The sequence below is a fragment of the Equus quagga genome, chromosome 18 (assembly GCF_021613505.1).
Source record: "Equus quagga isolate Etosha38 chromosome 18, UCLA_HA_Equagga_1.0, whole genome shotgun sequence".
In the NCBI taxonomy this organism is placed as follows: domain Eukaryota; kingdom Metazoa; phylum Chordata; class Mammalia; order Perissodactyla; family Equidae; genus Equus; species Equus quagga.
Window position 1 is genome coordinate 48,970,026 of NC_060284.1, and position 18,993 is coordinate 48,989,018.

Genomic DNA, 18,993 nt, shown 5'->3' on the forward strand with positions numbered 1-18,993 from the left:
GTCCTAGTTTCCTCTCTGATGGGCTGTATGATCCTGGACAATTCACTTAATCTCTGGAGCTCAGTTACTAATCATAAAATGAGGATGGTAATATTTTCTGCATGGGTTTTATATAAAGATGTGAAGTAGTGTAGATGAGAGTGCTATGCTCATTGTAAAGCATAATGCATATGCGTAGGCTGCTATTTACTTTTTCCATTTGAACAAACACGCAGAAAACAATTGCAAAGATTTTATTTAGCGGCTTTCTGTGCTTGGCACTTAGAAACAGAGTTCCGTGCATAAGGGCAAATTTTTATACACCTTTTCTTCATACATATTTTACATACCCTTTTTATTGCCCCCTTTTTTAATATTCATAATATTGGATTCCCCACTAGGCACATAAATACATTTATCTACAACACCTCAAAACCAAAAATCTTAATAATATCTGTATTATTTTACTTGGTATTATTTGCATTTCCACACCACTTAAAAAGTTTAGCTTGCACCAAACTTCACTTGTTTTCTTATCGTTAAAGGATTTCAAGGGGAAGATGAAGGAAAAAACCCAAAACTTCAAAATGCAATGAACTATTTGATAAAAATGGAGCTCTAAGGGCAGGTGGAAGGCTGTAGAAGGCCCATCTGCAATTCCCTGGGACATGATGGGATTTCCCTGCCACAGGGGCTAGGGGACAGGCAATCCAAATGGGTGTCTGGATCTGGCATGCGGAAGGCCAGGCCTCTATTTGTCACCTCTGCTCTTGCTATCTTCTGTTGGGATTATAAAACTCTTCCTTTCTCACACTCCTTCTATTTCCCTTCCCCTGCCAGGCTGCATGCGTGGGAATTGGCACTTCCTATGTGGTGCACCCCTCTTCTGGATCACAATGGTCAGAGCTGTGGGATCAAGATCCATTCCACGCTCCAGTCACTCTAACCAGTGCCGTGACCATGTGCAGTGTCCCAGAGAGGTTTACTCCTCAATAACGCCATGATTCTTTCTATAACCTGTAGGGGGAAGGAGGAGAAACAAACCAAAAACAAATTTCCGTGGTGAATTAAAACTCTCATCATTGCTCACACTTCCTCTCTCAGTCTTGCTCTCCATCTCTCTCTTGCTCTCTATTCTTTCTGCTTCTCTCTTGTTCAGCTGCTCTTTCTCTTTTCACAGGCACCACTGGGAACATCAATGATAGCACACTGAGTGAAGAGAGCCAAAGTTCAAAAGCGATCTTTTTCAGGAAGCCAAGTCCTGTTGTAGTGCTGATGTCTTTCCACCTTCATTGATGGGAAAGGGTTTCAGGATACACAGTTCATTCCAGAAACAGGGTAAGCTGCAGGGGATGAAGGTTGGCAGCCACTGCTGGCCCAGTCCGTCTAGTGTTGTACATAGACAAATTCTTGGTGAAAGCACCCATTCTGGGCCTCCCTCCACAGAGTTCACCCAGTTCCAAGTCAGTGTGCATGTATGTTTGTGTATGTATGAGTTTGTGTATGAATATATATGTGTGTGTATCATGCATGCACATGTGTATGTATAGGTAGGTCTGTATTTGTGTGTGGGCAAATTTCATGGCTGCTACACACTAGCATCTCCCTTAACTTTATTATAAAATGGTTATTCAGTTTCTTCAAAGTCCACTCTGGAGTAGACAATGCTTTGTAAAACTAAGGTTTGGGAAGGCAGGAGAATGGCCACTGAGTCAGAGACGATCCCACCGCAAGTATCCTTCAGTGTCTTAAATGTCTCTTGTTGATCTTGGGTATGTGCTTTCCTCCTCCAGAAAAGAAAATAAAAATAATACACAGTTCCTGTTTTTCAAAGGTGTTGGGCTCCCAAAAGGAGGATCTGCCCATGGAGATTCTGGGGCCTTGGCTGCTGTCCACTCCGTGGCATCTGGACTGGCCATTAAACCATGTGTACTGACATCTGAGAGGAGGAGCCTGGGACCGCCCCATACTGCCGGCCATCACAAGTGTTAGTCGACTGCTGATTATTGGGTGAAGGGCTAATCATGTGCATGCTGTGCTCCATCCCCGTAGGCAGGTACTGCCTCTCTCCAAAGGCCCCATTGGAAGGAGAAGAACAGAGTAAAGTGCTTTGAGAGGTGCTCAGTTTTTCTGGGCTTGCAGCTAGCCTAGGGGAAGTGGGGAAATTGTATCCATACAGATTGTAAGGGTTGTGGAGAGAGAAGGCATTGTAGGAGCTCTGTTGCATGTGGCTGCCCCCGAACATGTGTGGTGATGAGGAGCTGGAGGCTGCATTGCCTGCCTGCATGACATACTGAAACTGGGAGGTGGGGAAGGACCCCAGCTGGCCACCGTAGGCTTCCATCTTGCTATTGCTAGGCAATGAGGGAGGAGTTGGGATTCCTGAGATCAGGGATGGAGTCCTCTGAGGCATGAAGGTTTCAGAGGGCTGAGTGGCTGAAGTAGCGCCACTCTGGAGCCTGTTGTAGCCACTGTCACTCAGCCCTGGGTAGCTCTGCAAGGCAGCCATGTTGCTTCGGGCACAGGGTGGATAATCAGAGAGGTTTAGATTACACAGCTGGCTCTCTCGACAGCCCACGTTGAAAGTGTTGGGGGCCAGATGAAATGTTGGAGGAGAACAGGATGGAGATAAAAGATGAGAAGAAGCTGAAGGGGATGGTGTCCCAGTGCTGGAGGTGGTTGGGGAAGTGCCTGTGCTGCCCCCTGAAAAATAAAACATGAACACCATTGAGACAGAAGCCTTTTAAGATGAGTCCATCTAGGCCAGATGCAAGCCATGCAGGAGGTACCCTGGAACGTCCAAGATGGGCTGATGTTTACAGAACCATTGCTTTCTCTTAACTCAGCAGACTTACACTAAGTGATTCTATCTGTGCACATGCACAGAGGCACACACACACACACACACACATATACACTCCAAAGGAGAGGACAGAGAGGGTGGCAAAAAAGAACACTAAACTCTTTTGTTTCTCTCTGTAAAAGCCTTAATAAGTCTTTTTAAAAATAAATAAATAAACCTTCTAATATTCACTTTCTCGCCCTCAAATTCACTTTCTAGTAAGACCTCTGGTAATCAGCATTAAAATCCACTTGTGGGGCTGGCCCGGTGGCGCAATGGTTAAGTGTGCACGTTCCACTGTGGTGACCTGGATTTGCCAGTTCGGATCCTGGGTGCAGACATGGCACCGCTTGGCAAGCCATGCTGTGGTAGGCATCCGACATATAAAGTAGAGGAAGTATGGGCACGGATGTTGGCTCAGGGCCAGTCTTCCTCAGCAAAAAGTGGAGGATTGGCAGCAGATGTTAGCTCAGGGCTAATCTTCCTCAAAAAAAAAAAAAATCCACTTGCTCAATTTTTCTTCTCAGTGGAAATACATTAAAGATGTATTTTAACCTGGACTGTTGCTTACTTCGCCATATTTAGTCTTCCAGCCAAAAATGTAGGATAAGAATCTCAGGGCCTTAATCTCAGAGGAAACAGGGTACTGGGGCAGGGTGCCAAGTCAAAGCTGAGGTCTGAGAGGGCTGAGCAGTGGGAACTGGGGTGTGGGACTGAAGTTCTTTTATATGAAAGACATTATAAGCATAATTATAAGAGCTAGTTTAACATAAAACAATGCTAACCCAAACCTAAATCATTGTGATCCAGAGAGAGGTTCTGCTAATCTCCATTTATGAGAACCTGACCAGTCTCAGGCTGGAACAAAGCCTGTAAAGTCGTCTGGATTTTGGATATTTATGAGGACAAGAGGCCAAACAGGTCATAAAGTCAGGAAATCTGCATTCTACTCACAACTCTGCCTCACTAACCCCCCCATCTGACCTTGAGCACATCACTTACCCTCTCTGGGTTTCAGTTTCCTTATCTGGAAGATGAGAAATTGAGTTAAATCAGTGGTTCTCAAGCTAGGAGAAGCTGTGAGCTAAAAACTGTTAAAGTTCCAGGATCCCACGTCAGACCAGCTAAATGAGAATTTCTGAGCCTGGTACCTCCGTATCCATACTGTTTCCAAAGCTCCCCAAACGATTCTCAACACAGCCAGGGTTGAGAACCAAGGATACAACCTAAATTCCTTATTTGAAAGTACCCAGCACAGTGATTCTTAAACTTGAGTGTGCATGAGAATCAGCCGGAGGGCTCATTAACACAGTGTGCTGACTCCACTCCCAGTTTCTGATTCTATAAGGTCTGGGACAGGGCCTGGGAATTTGCATTTCCAATAAGTTCTCAGGTGACACTGATACAGCTGGTCCAGGGCCCACACTTTGGGTTAGAGGACCTGCAGGTCCCTTTCATCTCCTAAAGTCCCTGAAGCTGGATTTGAAACAGTTGCTCTTATGACATATGGATATTGCAAGTGGATTGGTGGTTGATGCACCAACAGATGAAGGGCCAGTTCAACCCAACCTACTGCAAATGTATTCTCCGTTTAAGAAGGCCAAAAATGACCTTTCCCAGCCTCCCCTTTGCCAGGGCGAGGAAGCAGCAGTGCAGCATCCGCTTCCTGTGTACACCACTGGAAGGTAAAGACAGTGGTGAGTGCTGGGGCTGCTGAAACTTTCATTTGAATTCCAGAATGAATGGCTACTTTGTTGTCTTCCATAGGGAATCTCCCGTGACAGGATGGAATTCTTCCTTCAGGGCAAGGTGGGACTTTCCCAGAATTGTAAGATATGATCCCCCAAGAGGTATGGTACCCTTTAGGTCATCCACAACTCATGTAGGGACTCTTAGAACCATGAGATGCTATAAAAGGAGAAAGGACTTTCAAGTGGAAAGGAGCAGCGATAAGGTTTTTACCAGTGAGGAAAATGTCAAGAAAGCCAGCAAGATTCCAGAGATACTGGGATACAAAGAAACCAACCACAGTGTGCCAGGGATGAAGGTCCAGCTGTGAGAGTTGAGAGGCAGATGCCTCAAAGAGGAACCCAAAGTTAATTTTTAGCAGGAAAAAAACCCCTCAGCCTGCATCCACAGATACGATATTGGCTGCTAAGTAGAAAAGTTTCCTCTGTTAAGAGTTTTTTCAGAGTTAAATTTTACAAAGCCCAACTAATATCATCTCTTCCTCATTCAAAAAGATTTCATCAGTGAACTTCCAAAGCTGAATTGGATTTAGTTGTAAATAGCTGCAGATTTTAGAGTCATTTCAGGAAATTCCCCTTCCTTGTTTTTTGATCATGCCTTAAACTCCTTTAAGAGAGGTAAAAGATTTTTACTCCACAAATTGAGATAAGGCTAATATTGTAAATACCGCTGGGAGAAGTAAGCCAGTAGCTTACCATGGTAGGAAGAGCACCAAGCCCGATTCTAGATCCATTGGCCTCAGCTCAGCACATGACCACAGGCAAGGCAGGCTGCCTATTAATTCTCATCATCTGTGAAGTGAGGGGCTCAAACTGATGGGCTTCAGTTTCTGTCCTTCTCAGAATTATATCTGTGTCTGAGGATTAAATTTATACTAAAATGTGAATGGCCCATAACAAGTACTTTCCTTGAAAATGGAAATGGAAATTTCCTTGGAAAATGATTCCAAGGAATCACTTTAATATAACGAAGGGGTTTTGGAAGGGGAAGCCTAAGAAGGATGAGGAAGAACATCTCATGCTCCTTGTTTTTGTATCTCTGAATGGTCTAGCCTGCAGGGTCTTACAGGAAGCTCAGAAATTATTTTCTGCAAATGTGTGGTTCCTCTTTGAGGCATCCTCCACATTTTCCTCCTCTTCCACCCTAAATGCCACGAACTTCAGTGAAATAAGTGCTGTGACACAAATGGAGAAACTTGACTCCAGCTGTAAAGAGATCTGTGTTTTACAGGATCTGTATCTGGTCTCCTCTTTTGGAAAGTCAGTCCTTGCTCTCCCAGATCTGGTGTTTATGTTGTCTCCAAGGACACCCCTCGTTTAGCACACTGAAGTGTCCTGTTATAAGTACACTCCTTCAGGCACCAGCCCTAGCCCTGCAGCAGGAAGTGCAAGATGGAGCAGATGATGTTTTACAACACTAAATGGTTTTCTCGGATGGCCCAAGATGGAACGAATGGTACTGATTTAAGGCCTCAATTGGTTTCACTGCAAAAAAATAAGAAGGGAACTATTAACAAGTTACAGGGATTTCTGCTGAGCAGATGAGAGGCGCATGTTAAAAAGTTTGTAGTCAGCTTGCTTCGGCTTTTAAATGACACTCACTGGCAGTGAGACTTGGTGGCCTGCTGAGTTTCAGGGGTGGGAGCCCTCTATGAACTAGCGTTTGAAGGGAGAAAGCAAGCCTGTCTAAGAGAAGGTCACATTGCTTCCACTCACTTTGAAGAAATGCTCTGAATGCAGTTAAAGTACTCAATACAGATCATAGCTATTTTTCAAAATCCACATAGAGAAGACCATGGTATTCATTTTGCAGAAAAGCAAATCGAGGTACTGAGAAGTCCTTACTCTCTTATGATCTAACAGCTTGTCAGCTGTTAAACAAGATTGAGATGGCCAGCCAAGTGCTAAATAAGCATAAGGAGGCAGTCCGCCCTCCCTGTGCATTTCAACACTTGGCTGACCAGAGGCCTCTCATCGCAGAAGAGCTAAGGCAGCGTGGGAGGCCAGGCCACACTGATACGGAGGGGTCAGAGCTTCTCTCAAAAAAAAGCATGCCTCCCTCCCTTTCCTGCAGAGCATTCTTCCCTTCACCCTCATCCCTCTGTATCCACAAAGTCCAGAATGCTCTGAGAGTCTCGATTTAAACTTTATTTAATGGATGAGCAGAGACTATAGAGTCAAACAAACCCGGTTCCAGTCCCAGATGTCTTACTGATTCTGAGACCTTAGCAAGTTAGCCTCTCCATATAAATGGAATTTTTAATATCTACCTTGTAAGGATGTTTTGAAAAGTAGATAAAATACTATATATTACAAAGTACACACAGGCATTAAATATTTGTTCTCTTCCTCTTCTATGCATGAAGGAGTGAAGGAAGGAGAAAGGAGTCTTGGGAATTTGGATTCTAATGGAGATGGCTCTCGGGTGTTGGCCTCTGTCCGTGGAGCTGAGCATTTCTGGCCTCTCCACACATGGGTGAGCATTCATATCACAGCTAGATGCCCAGACATAACAGCTAGAGGAGTCTCCATGGCTGTGAAATGGAGCACTGGGCACATGGCAGCTATGGGCCACCAGGCCCACATTCCCAAAGACTAAACCACCTCTCTTTCCTCTCTGAATTGTCTTTCCCTCTCCCCTCACTCTCTGCCTGGGATGGAAACAAGACACCCCATGTCTCCATCTCTTCAGAATGGAACACAAGTAGGTAGACCACTATCCTCAGAGGTCTTGATTCATTTCTGAGAGGTGACTAAAATACAATGCCCTAAGTAACTGAAAACTGTCTGGCGTTCCAGGACCAATCCCCCATCCACCCCAGCTCCCTGCATCCTATGTTACCCATGGGCCAAAGTAAGGAGGTGCTCATTAAAATTCATATTCAACATTAAGATGCTCCAATATTCAATGCTAACAGCCAAAATAAGCAAAAAGAATACATGTTTAGCAGTGATTCCATACAGGGACAATAATCTAGGGTACAGTTTTGTACCAAGAAGACAAGTTAAATGTGACCATGAAAATCCAGAATACCAAACCTGCTGACTTTTGCATCTTTAAATTGATCACTTCTCAATTGTAAGATAGAGGCTTTCACATACAGTTTCCTTTTGGGTTTATTTTGTTGTGCCGTTTTTGCCCCAAAATTGAAAAACAGTAAAACAAAACCGCATCTGGGCTAATAAAGAATAAATTTCCATGTAATTACTTGGTTCCACGAGCCAGACTCTTCTCTCATATAACTTGATGGCATCTGTCCCTGAAAAGTGCTGATTCACTGTGTGTCCTTGAGTAGCCTTCTTTGAGGCTTTCAAACAGGTAAGAGGTAAAATGTCAGCACCCTAAGGACTGATTTCAGGGAATAAACCCAGAGGCCATAAAGTTAAATGATCACAGCCCTGTTCATCTCAACTAAGGAATTACCCTTAGTTGAAATGAGCATCCTTCTCAAAATGCAAATGTGAAACAGTATAGTGCTAATGGGAATTGCATGGTTTCAATCTTAGAACGATTCCTAGTGCATCCTTCTCCATGAAGTTTAAAGATATGCATAGATCCAAACCTCTTCCCTTTAAAATAGCTTTAATATGTTCACCCAATTCTCATTTTTCACATTACTCCTCTGTGTTCTGAGACTCGCTGCTTCTTAGATGGCCTTGTTTTATACCCACCATATTCCCTAGGTGGACTGCCCCATTTTTTCACTTTCCATTAACTTGTTTGTTTTCTCTGCTACTTGTTTTACTGCCTCCCTTGCTGCAGTGTACATCTGTTATTATTGTCATTTAGAACTAATCTGCCTCTCTCCTGGCAACAGTACCCAGTTTTCCCACTCAGAAATACCCCCTCTCCCACTCTTACCCCTTCACCCCTATCCAGGGATGGCATGTGACTCATGCCTGGACAATTGAGACATCATATTTCCCACCCCTCCGCCACAGTACTTGCTCCAGAGGTGACCTAATTAGAGTCATTGAGACTCAGTGAGATTTTGCTAGAAACCTTAGGAGAGAGGCACATGACCATTTCCATCAGATTTAAACCTAAAAAGGTATGGGTCCAGTGCTGCTGGCAGCTACATTACCACCCTGGGGAGCCTGAGAATGAAGTCAGGTAGGACATGATGACAGCTTGGTGTGGGGTGTTGGCAAGGGAGATTAGAGATGTGAACGGATTCAAGAACTTGGTAACGGTTTGTTACGGTGGGTGGGGAAGGAGGCAAACATCCAGGATGACACGGGGTCGGTGGTGTCCTTCCCCCAGGAGAGGGCGCCAAGTCTGTGAAGCAAATGATGGACTTGGTATTAAATAGGTTGAGCATAAGGGACTCTGGGGACAAAATAGAATATGTAATCAAAAACTGTTTTAGTGGATTGAATTGAGATGTTTTCCAATCCCTGTCATGAGCTCTTCATGAGCATTATTCCTTATCTCAATGCTAACTGAAATCTGCATAAATTAGCTATCTTGGAAGCATTACAATGATCACACAGTAGTTCAAAGACTGCCGTCCATGGAACTGTTCTTTACCAATCTTTTACTCGTATGAATTTGCTCAGTATCTGATCCCTCTCACTGACCAAACTCTAATTAATACAAACCAAACTGATAGAAATCCCAACACCAACAGAGACCCTCGTAATCCTAATTTTTAACTGCCTGACAAACATTAAAAGTCTCAGTGGTGTTGAAATCTGTCTAGCGATGTCTGCTACCAGTTGAGAAGGGAGGGCTTCTGTAAATGGCAGGTCTCCTCATTTCCACAGAAGGAGACGTATTGCCAGCTTTGGTGTCACTTGTCCAGGATGGTTCCTTTTAACGCAACAGTTGTCAAATCTCTTGGAGATGCTGTTCACAAAAGCTCTCTCAGTTTTAGCCATCCGAATAGCTCCGCTGTGTACATCATCAGAACAGCAGGACTGAACTTGGCTATAACTGACCTAGCCTCTTATTTATTTCTTCTTCTGTGTCTGCGTCGCCTCAGTCAACTTCCCCAAGCATAACTTACCTGGTTAGTTCATTTTGTCTCTGCCATTTGCAGTATTCAGGGAGATGCCATTCCTGAAATATAATTCCTATCTCCAGACTCTCCAAAGTATCAACTCTCTCGCTCATTCTAAATGAAGATGTCCGAAGATAAGATAATATGCTTGAGTGAAATGTGGGCCTATTTAGAGTTAATGCTCAAGTTGTTGACAATAAACCATCAATTGGAGAAATAAACTAAATTTTTTGTGGAAAATTAAAGCTCTAGTAAACAAGAATGCAGAAAGATAATGTGGTCTTGGTGGAAAGGAAACTGCCCTGTCAAGTAGAAGATCCACTTTGGAATTCTCAACTCAGTTCTGCCACCACTTAACTGCAGATATGTTACTAGACTGCTCTATGCCTCAGTTTCTTTTCATGTAAAAGGAAGAGGATAATGAATCCTGTGCATTCTTCTCCATAAGAGAAAACAACCATATAGAACACCTGTTCAATACGTTTTTTAAAACAGAAAGATTTGTGTTTTTGCAAAACTGTGGCTAATTCACCTATGTACTTTCCCTGAAATTTTATCAACAGATGTGTCTTAATGAAAGAGAAATAAAAATGACAACAAGGACAGGATGAAAAAGGCATCCTTAACCTCCTCCAAGCAGAATGGTTGATCCAGCCTCCAGAAGCAGCAGCACAAAACTATCCTAGGGCTGTGTATTTGACATGGCAGATCTTCATGTGTTTGAAGCAATGGACAGCTGGTGAGTCAGTCGTTATTTGGACCTTAAGTTTGGTGCCAACACTGCCAATACTCTCTTCACCGAAAGGGAATTACTATAAAATCAGTCTGCCGCTGAAGTTTCCACCAGAAGTTCACCATTCTCTACTTCTCCTAAGATACAAGATAGTTCAACACAAATGGCTATGTCTCTTGTCTAAATTTTATGAATGATTCTGTCCAGAGTTACTGGAACTCTTAGTTCTTAGGGGAAGAGGGAATGGGTGTTGTTACTTTTACGTCCTTTGTTAACATCAAGAAACCAAGCTACATATTTTTTAATAATGAGAATCTGGATCAAGTTCAGTGCATATTTCAAAAAAAAAATGTATTCCAATTAAACTATTTAATAGAGTCTTGGCTTTTCTTCTAGTCCCATCCCACTACCATATGTATTCAATAATTTCAAGCTCATTCCCTCCCCCACCAAGAAAAAAGGAAGTCACTGAATAAGCGTGACATTGTGCTTTGAAAGTTTAGTTTCTCTTAAACCATTGTTTTCCAAGTGTCAACAATGTCTCCATATCAATAAATTTTCAAGAGAAGCACCATGAAACCTGCTATGCTGCACACCTAAGCAACTCACTCAGGTTCCTCGTGCCTGCACCTGCCCAGTGGTCCCACATGCTGGTGAAATGCAGGTTGCCTTCCTCAGTCATCACTCCACATCCATATCCATACACATATTAGGTGGTTGTGCTCCCAGATATAATCTGACTGTGACATTGCCTGCCTGAGCCACAGTGCCACCATGTGACCTCATTCACTGCTCATTAGGCCCTGCGGTAGATCTTGAGGACACAGCAGTGAACACAATATCACCACCAATGCCTGCTCTGAGGACTGGCAATATCCCTGCCAACCTTCTCATACCAACCTCCATGATACAAGTTTCTGCTTAGCTAGAACTTGGAAAGTCAACAAATAAAGCAAGGGCAGATAAGTAAGAAGCCATCTCAGAAATAAACAGAATCAAGTAAGCGTCTTTGCATGACATATTTTCATTATAAAGCATGTTTATATAAATGGCCTCACAAAAAGATTATCCCTCTTTGGTAGGTGAGGAAATGGACTCGGAGCGGAAGTAACTTGCCCAAGAGAGTTACTGGCAATCAAAGATAAAGGCCCAGATTTCTCAACTCCCATAAAATCTCTGGCTCTTAGGGACCACAAGGGACTCAAAGCACTAGTAAAACCCTGAATATGTATTGACCCCACTTCTATCACAGCATTATGAGGAGCAAGTCACTTCATATAAAGGGCTTCCATGTCTACTCCACTTATGAAAAAGAGATGGAAATTCTGGATGACCTGCCTCAGCAGATCCCTATAAAGATGAATGGTCTCACCATGTTTTGAATAATTAATCATCAGAAAGGCAGTATGTCTTAAATCTGATGCATCTTCCTCTTAGGTATCCATATACAGGGACATAAGGGGATGAAGATGATAATGACGATGATGGCAATGATAGCTAGTACCGTACTGAGTGCCTACTATGTTTTTAAATGTGTTATCTCATTTAATCCTCACAAGAATTCTATTATATTCTCCCATTTTGCAGATCAGAAAACCAAGTGTCAGAAAGGACAAAGGACTTTACCAAAGTCGCAAAGCCAGCAAGGAACAGTGTGAGAGCCTAAACCAAGTTGTCTGACTCCAGAGCCTATGTTTTTAATCACTATCTTCATCTTAAAACTTCAGAGAGTAAGTAATTTAAGTTACAAAACCCAATTTAGTGTTCAAACTGCTAGACATTCCCTGAGAAAGGAATGTAATAGAATGTATTATCAAGTCCTAGAATGGCCTCCCATATCACAGAGCCACAAATTCAAAAATTAGGGCTCTGTTAATGGCAGCCATTTGATAGAACAGAATAAGCTCTCTCTACAATTTGATCAGCAGGAGGAGGTGGGAGAGGCAGACTCATAAAGCATCTGACACTTTGGGAAGCTTTCATCTAGGTATCCAGGTGAATGGGTGCTGCGCCTGAGAGAGCCACTGATTGGACTGAGAAAAGGAGTTGAAATCAGCCCACAAGACCTCTGTACACATGGCCACAGCTAGAAGAGAAGAGAGATTAGAAACTGGATGAAAGGCACAAAGCAGTGGGAGGAAAGAGTCCACGTAAACCATCAACGTGAGAGGGCTGTTGTTCCACAGACGCAAAAAAGGAGAGAGCAAGAGTAGGAGTCAGATGGGCTTGCAGCAGCCCCCTCCTCACTGTCAGACCTGAGCAATTTATTCCCACTGTCCAGAGCTAAGTTTTTACTCACCTACAAAACTAGAATAAGAAAACTGATAAGGCTGGTATGAGGAATAAATGAAGTTATGAAGATCTCTTCAAATACCAAAGACTATATGAATGCTTAGTGATAGAAATAATAATTTCACCACCATCATAATCATGAACATAACCTTGATTTTAGGAAGGGAGACAGGATTTTGGGTGCCAGGTGAAATGCTGCCTCTGGAACCAGCTTGTTTACACAAGTGGTGATGCTTTGGTTACTTACAGAGCTACCTAGTATGTACTCTTCATAACCCATGGCTTGGCTTGGGGCCATATGTGCTATATTCAGTTGAGCTCCCGCTCCTCCCTCAGTGCTATCACGAAGCAGAGACCTTGCCCAGGGCTTTACCTTGCTGCTTTTGCATGGTGGTAAAATCCTCAAAGGTGAGTGTGCGCACAGGGGGTCTCCAAAACGCATAAGTCTCCATGATGGCTTCCAGTCCAGTTCTGCAGAGAGAAAAGCCAGCAAAGGAAGCTGTAAATAATCCCAAGATATGCACTGACTTTTTAAAGGTACTGCGGTGGTTTGTCTGACAAGTGGTATATATATAGGCACCAAGAGATATCACCACCGAGGTAAATTAGTCTGGAAGAGCACAAGGTATAGATGACACTGGATTGCAGGAAGAAGAAATTAATCCAATTCAGATTATTTGCAAGCAAGTCATAACCATGATGGAATTTCACTCTGATTTTTCTTCAGAGGAGATTTGGTCTGCATAAAAAAAAATGTCAAAGGTCTAGGTCACTAATATGAATAGAGTTGAGACGAGAGTAGCATTTACTGTTTCTCTAGCACAGGAAGACATCGTCATCATTACCAGAGTGCATTGACACAGCCTGTCCCAGAGTTAACTCCACCACTGGGTATGTGGAGTCAGTGAAACTGTCAAGTTGCTATGGCTTTAAAGGCTTCTTAAATCAACAGAGACAAGCAGGGCAACAGAAATAAAAGTAGAGGTAAGCAATCAAATACACTTGAGTTTCTGTTGCAACAAGAAATACTTACCTGAAGTCAAAGAAAGGGTTTGATTCCAGAAATTATACGTTGAGCAAAAAGACCAATACATTTCTGCAAATATTTACCTGTATTTTGTAATCTAATAATCAAGCTACTCTTAGAGGGTCATTTACTTGGGACTGTCAGACTTCAGGAAACATCCAATATTTTACAAATATATTACTTTAAGCCTTCTGTTTCATTGGTATTAAAAATTCCATTAATTGAACTATGTGCACACTGTCTACTTTACCCTTCAATAAATTCTCTATCATATATATGAGGTGCCAATGGACATTGTTTTAACATAATTTTCCAGGTTATCTCAGACAGATTCTTGCTGATATTCCATATCCTCAAAACAGAGTATTGGTTGGGGCTTCATTTAAAGCTTGAACACAGCTTCTGATTATTGACTTTTCTTTAAAACTAACAGCTTCACTTCTACCTAAGTGGAAGGAGGCAAAGTTCAGGGACTATGGGGCAGGTAGGGGAAGGAGCATAGAGAAGAGTAGTGGCATAAGTTGTTTCATTGCAAAGTCACTGGAAAGTAACATGGTGCCCCTTCCTGGAGAAGACAAGCTTTCCCTCTTGAGATGAAACTTACGCTGCCTGTCCTTCTCCCTAGGTAATACATTTCCAGAGTTCTCTTCAGAAGAGTCTTACAGACCAAGAATAAAGTGAGAAGTTTTATTTTGAGTGAGAACAAATATCCTTCCCTTATAAATTACTCTAAGATCCCCTGAGGTTCTTCTCAGATGAGCTGCTGATACGCTGATTGGCTTTTTGTGTTGGAAGAGTTCCTCTCTGAACAGGCCTTACTTGCACAGTTAACTTTCCAAAGTCTTCCCTGGAATCTTGGAGGCTTTAAATACACCAACGTTGGCAAATCAAACTCTGTATTTTTAGAAGAGGTTGAGAAGAGAGGGTGTTGCATGGTGTTTATTAGCTGTTAATCTGTTAAAAGTAGGAATAGAAGACATCTCCACATAGTCACCCTACATTAATGCTGAATACAGTACATGAAACTATTTGTGGAGAGAGAGCCCAGGCAATTAGGGAGTTCAGAATAATAAGGGGATAGGCAGATAAAGCCATGCTGAGCCTTGATGAATATAAGAAATAGACAGGCCAGGCTTAGACCTTACTGCCTTGTTTTGGAATGTTGGCAGCCCACCAGAACATCTCAGGATTCCCTTCAATGGCACGGGAGGCTCACTGCAAATGGCAAGGTCTTTATTGTTCCACCTCCTATTCCATTCTCCCCAGGAACATGTACCAATGATGGGGACGAAATATTAGCTCAAGGACAAAGAGCAGTCCCTTCTCATTTCATAATAAAGTGATAGAAGACTAAGAAGTAGCAATAGCACACTGATAACCTGCAAATATTATATTTATTAAAAAAATAGAAAATGAAAGCCCAGAGTCAGTAGAAGGAGGGAAATAATAAAAATAAGAGCAGAAATAAACGATATTGAAACAAAAAAGACAATAGAAAGGATCAATGAAACAAAGAGTTGGTTCTTCGAAAGAATTAACAAAATCGACAAACCTTTAGCCAGACTCACCAAGAAGAGAAGAGAGAAATCGCAAATAAATAAAATTAGGAATGAGAGAGGAGAAATCACAACAGATACCAATGAAATACAAGAGATCATAAGAGAATACTATGAAAAACTATATGCCAACAAATTGAACAACCTGGAAGAAATGGACAACTTCCTAGACTCCTACAATCTCCCCAAACTGAATCAGGAAGAAATGGAGAATCTGAATAGGCCAATCACAAGTAAGGAAATAGAAACGGTAATCAAAAACCTCCCCAAAAATAAGAGTCCAGGACCAGACGGCTTCTCTGGAGAATTCTACCAAACATTCAAAGAAGACTTAATACCTATTCTTCTCAAACTGTTCCAGAAAATTGAGAAAGATGGAGTACTCCCTAACACATTCTATGAAGCCAACATCACTCTGATCCCCAAACCTGACAAGGACAACACAAAGAAGGAGAACTACAGGCCGATATCACTGATGAACATAGATGCAAAATCCTCAACAAAATTTTGGCAAACCGAATACAGCAATACATCAAAAAGATTATACACCATGATCAAGTGGGATTTATACCAGGGACACAGGGATGGTTCAACATCCGCAAGTCAATCAACGTGATACACTACATCAACAAAATGAAAAACAAAAACCACATGATCATCTCAATAGATGCAGAGAAAGCATTTGACAAGATCCAACACCCACTTATGATAAAAACCTTCAAAAAAATGGGTATAGAAGGAAAGTACCTCAACATAATAAAGGCCATATATGACAGACCCACAGCCAACATCATACTCAATGGACAAAAACTGAAAGCCATCCCTCTGAGGACAGGAACAAGACAAGGGTGCCCACTTTCACCACTCCTATTCAACATAGTACTGGAGGTGTTGGCCAGAGCAATTTGGCAGGAAAAAGAAATAAAAGGAATCCAAATAGGTAACGAAGAAGTAAAACTCTTGCTGTTTGCAGACGACATGATCTTATATATAGAAAACCCCAAAGAATCCATAGAAAAACTATTAGAAATAATCAACAACTACAGCAAAGTAGCAGGGTATAAAATTAATGTACATAAATCAGTAGCATTTCTATACATTAAAAATGAACTAACAGAAAAAGAACTCAAGAACTCAATCCCCTTCACAATCGCAATGAAAAGAATAAAATACCTTGGGATAAACTTAACCAAGGAAGTGAAGGATCTATACAATGAAAACTACAAGACTTTCTTGAAAGAAATTGACGACGACATAAAGAGATGGAAAGACATTCCATGCACATGGATTGGAAGAATAAACATAGTTAAAATGTCCATACTACCTAAAGCAATCTACAGATTCAATGCTATCCCAATCAGAATCCCAAGAACATTCTTCACAGAAATTGAACAAAGAATCCTAAAATTCATATGGGGCAACAAAAGACCGCGAATTGCTAAAGCAATCCTGAGCAAGAAAAACAAAGCCGGCGGAATCACAATCCCCGATTTCAAAACATACTACAAAGCTACAGTGATCAAAACAGCATGGTACTGGTCCCAAAACAGGTCCACAGATCAATGGAACAGAATTGAAAGCCCAGAGATAAAACCACACATCTATGCACAGCTAATCTTCGACAAAGGAGCAGAGGGCCTACAATGGAGAAAAGAAAGTCTCTTCAACAAATGGTGCTGGGAAAACTGGACAGCCACATGCAAAAGATTGAAAATTGACCATTCTTTTTCACCACACACCAAAATAAATTCAAAATGGATCAAAGACCTAAAGATTAGGCCTGAAACAATAAGTCTTCTGGAAGAGAATATAGGCAGTACACTCTTTGACATCAGTTTCAAAAGAATCTTTTCGGACACTATAACTCCTCAGTTGAGGGAAACAATAGAAAGAATAAACAAATGGGACTTCATCAGACTAAAGAGCTTCTTCAAGGCAAGGGAAAACAGGATTGAAACAAATAAACAGCTCACTAATTGGGAAAAAATATTTACAAGCCACTTATCCGACAAAGGGTTAATCTCCATAATATACAAAGAACTCACACTGCTTAACAACAAAAAAACAAACAACCTGATCAAAAAATGGGCAGAGGACATGAACAGACATTTCTCAAAAGAAGATATGAATATGGCCAATAGACACATGAAAAGATGTTCATCATCGCTAATCATCAGGGAAATGCAAATCAAAACTACACTAAGATATCACCTTACACCCGTTAGATTGGCAAAAACATCCAAAACCAAGAGCGACAAATGTTGGAGAGGTTGTGGAGAAAAAGGAACCCTCATACACTGTTGGTGGGAATGCAAACTGGTACAACCACTATGGAAAACAGTATGGAGATTTCTCAAAAAGTTAAAAATAGAAATACCCTATGACCCAGCCATCCCATTACTGGGTATCTATCCTAAGAACCTGAAATCAGAAATCCCAAGACTCCCTTGCACCCCTATGTTCATCGCAGCATTATTTACAATAGCCAAGACGTGGAACCAACCTACATGCCCAGAAACTGATGATTGGATAAAGAAGATGTGGTACATATACACAATGGAATACTACTCAGCCATAAAAAAGACAAAATTGGCCCATTCACAGCAACGTGGATGGACCTCGAGGGTATTATGTTAAGCAAAATAAGCCAGTCAGAGAAAGACGAACTCTATATGACTCCACTCATAGGTGGAAGTTAGTATATTGATAAGGAGATCTGATCAGTGGTTACCAGGGAAAAGGGGGGGTGGGGGGAGGGCACAAAGGGGGAAGTGGTGTACCCACAACATGACTAACAAAAATGCACAACTGAAATCTCACAAGGTTGTAATCTATCATAACATTAATAAAAAAAATAGAAAATGAACTTTGATTTCATTTCCATAACAGCAAATTCATTTCATAATGGCAAATGTATTAATAATTTTATTTAAATAGTCAGCTCTTTATAGGATAGTGACCATTTATCCAAACATAAAATCTAACTGAAAGAGTGAGTTATAGAATCAGATTGAAAAACTGGGAAGGGTCTTGGGTGTCATCTACTTCTTCTTCCTATGATGTCATCTTGGATGGTTATCCAGCCTCTGTTGGAGTACTTCACAACGAAAATATTTAGTTTTTTGGCAGATCTGTTAGTAAGTTCTTTCGGACCTTGAGCTGAAATCTCTGATGTAACTTTTACCCTCTGGTTCCATTACCAATGGGTAAATGGTGAGAGCGGCAGACATTTTCCACATCCTCATTAGGAAGACCTTCCTTGGCTGTTAAGAATGTAATGTATGACATGCCATATATGGGCACACCCACGGTCCATCCAGTCCAGGAGTCTGTCACAACAAGGGTCCTTTTGGTAGTGGAGTTGTGGGGGAGGGGTTACGACTACCAAAAAGTAATAGCTAAGCCCACACATTCCCAATCATGCTTTATTAATCCACTGTGGCTCCATCTCTTATAGATTTACCCTAGACCCTTACTGAATATGTTTATATATTCAGAGTTTATCTCTTTTTAGAAAAATTAATCCTATTTGTTTACTATATGCCACATCTTATTCGTCCTCAAACTCCATTAAGTTTCATTGGATAGATCTAATTCTTAGAAAGTACTAGTTCTATAGATCAGGATTTGGTGAAGTGTCATCGCAAGATAAGTATTAGATAATTCACCTCTCCCCACCGCTGGAATGTCTACTTTGAATCCCATGTTTTTCTTTGTCCCATCGCTTAGCGCAATGCCTGTTACATGGCAAGATCCCAATTTATATGCTTTGAATTAGAAAGTAAAGAAATGAATTTTCACCCTGTGTTTTAT

The 18,993-nt window shown here is 41.7% G+C and overlaps 1 protein-coding gene across 5 annotated transcripts in view; it reads right to left on the bottom strand.

Annotated features, from left to right (window-relative positions):
• Positions 1–212: 212 nt before the first annotated feature.
• TBX15 (T-box transcription factor 15) overlaps positions 213–18,993 on the bottom strand; it is a 105,019-nt gene continuing 86,238 nt past the window's right edge. For all 5 annotated transcript variants that reach the window (XM_046645765.1, XM_046645768.1, XM_046645769.1 and 2 more), the window contains 2 exons: positions 12,971–13,068; positions 213–2,682 (listed from right to left, as the gene is read on the bottom strand). In XM_046645765.1, coding sequence (XP_046501721.1) covers positions 1,898–2,682; positions 12,971–13,068 — 883 coding nt within the window. In that variant the 3' untranslated portion in view covers positions 213–1,897. The remainder of the gene's footprint in view (positions 2,683–12,970; positions 13,069–18,993) is intronic.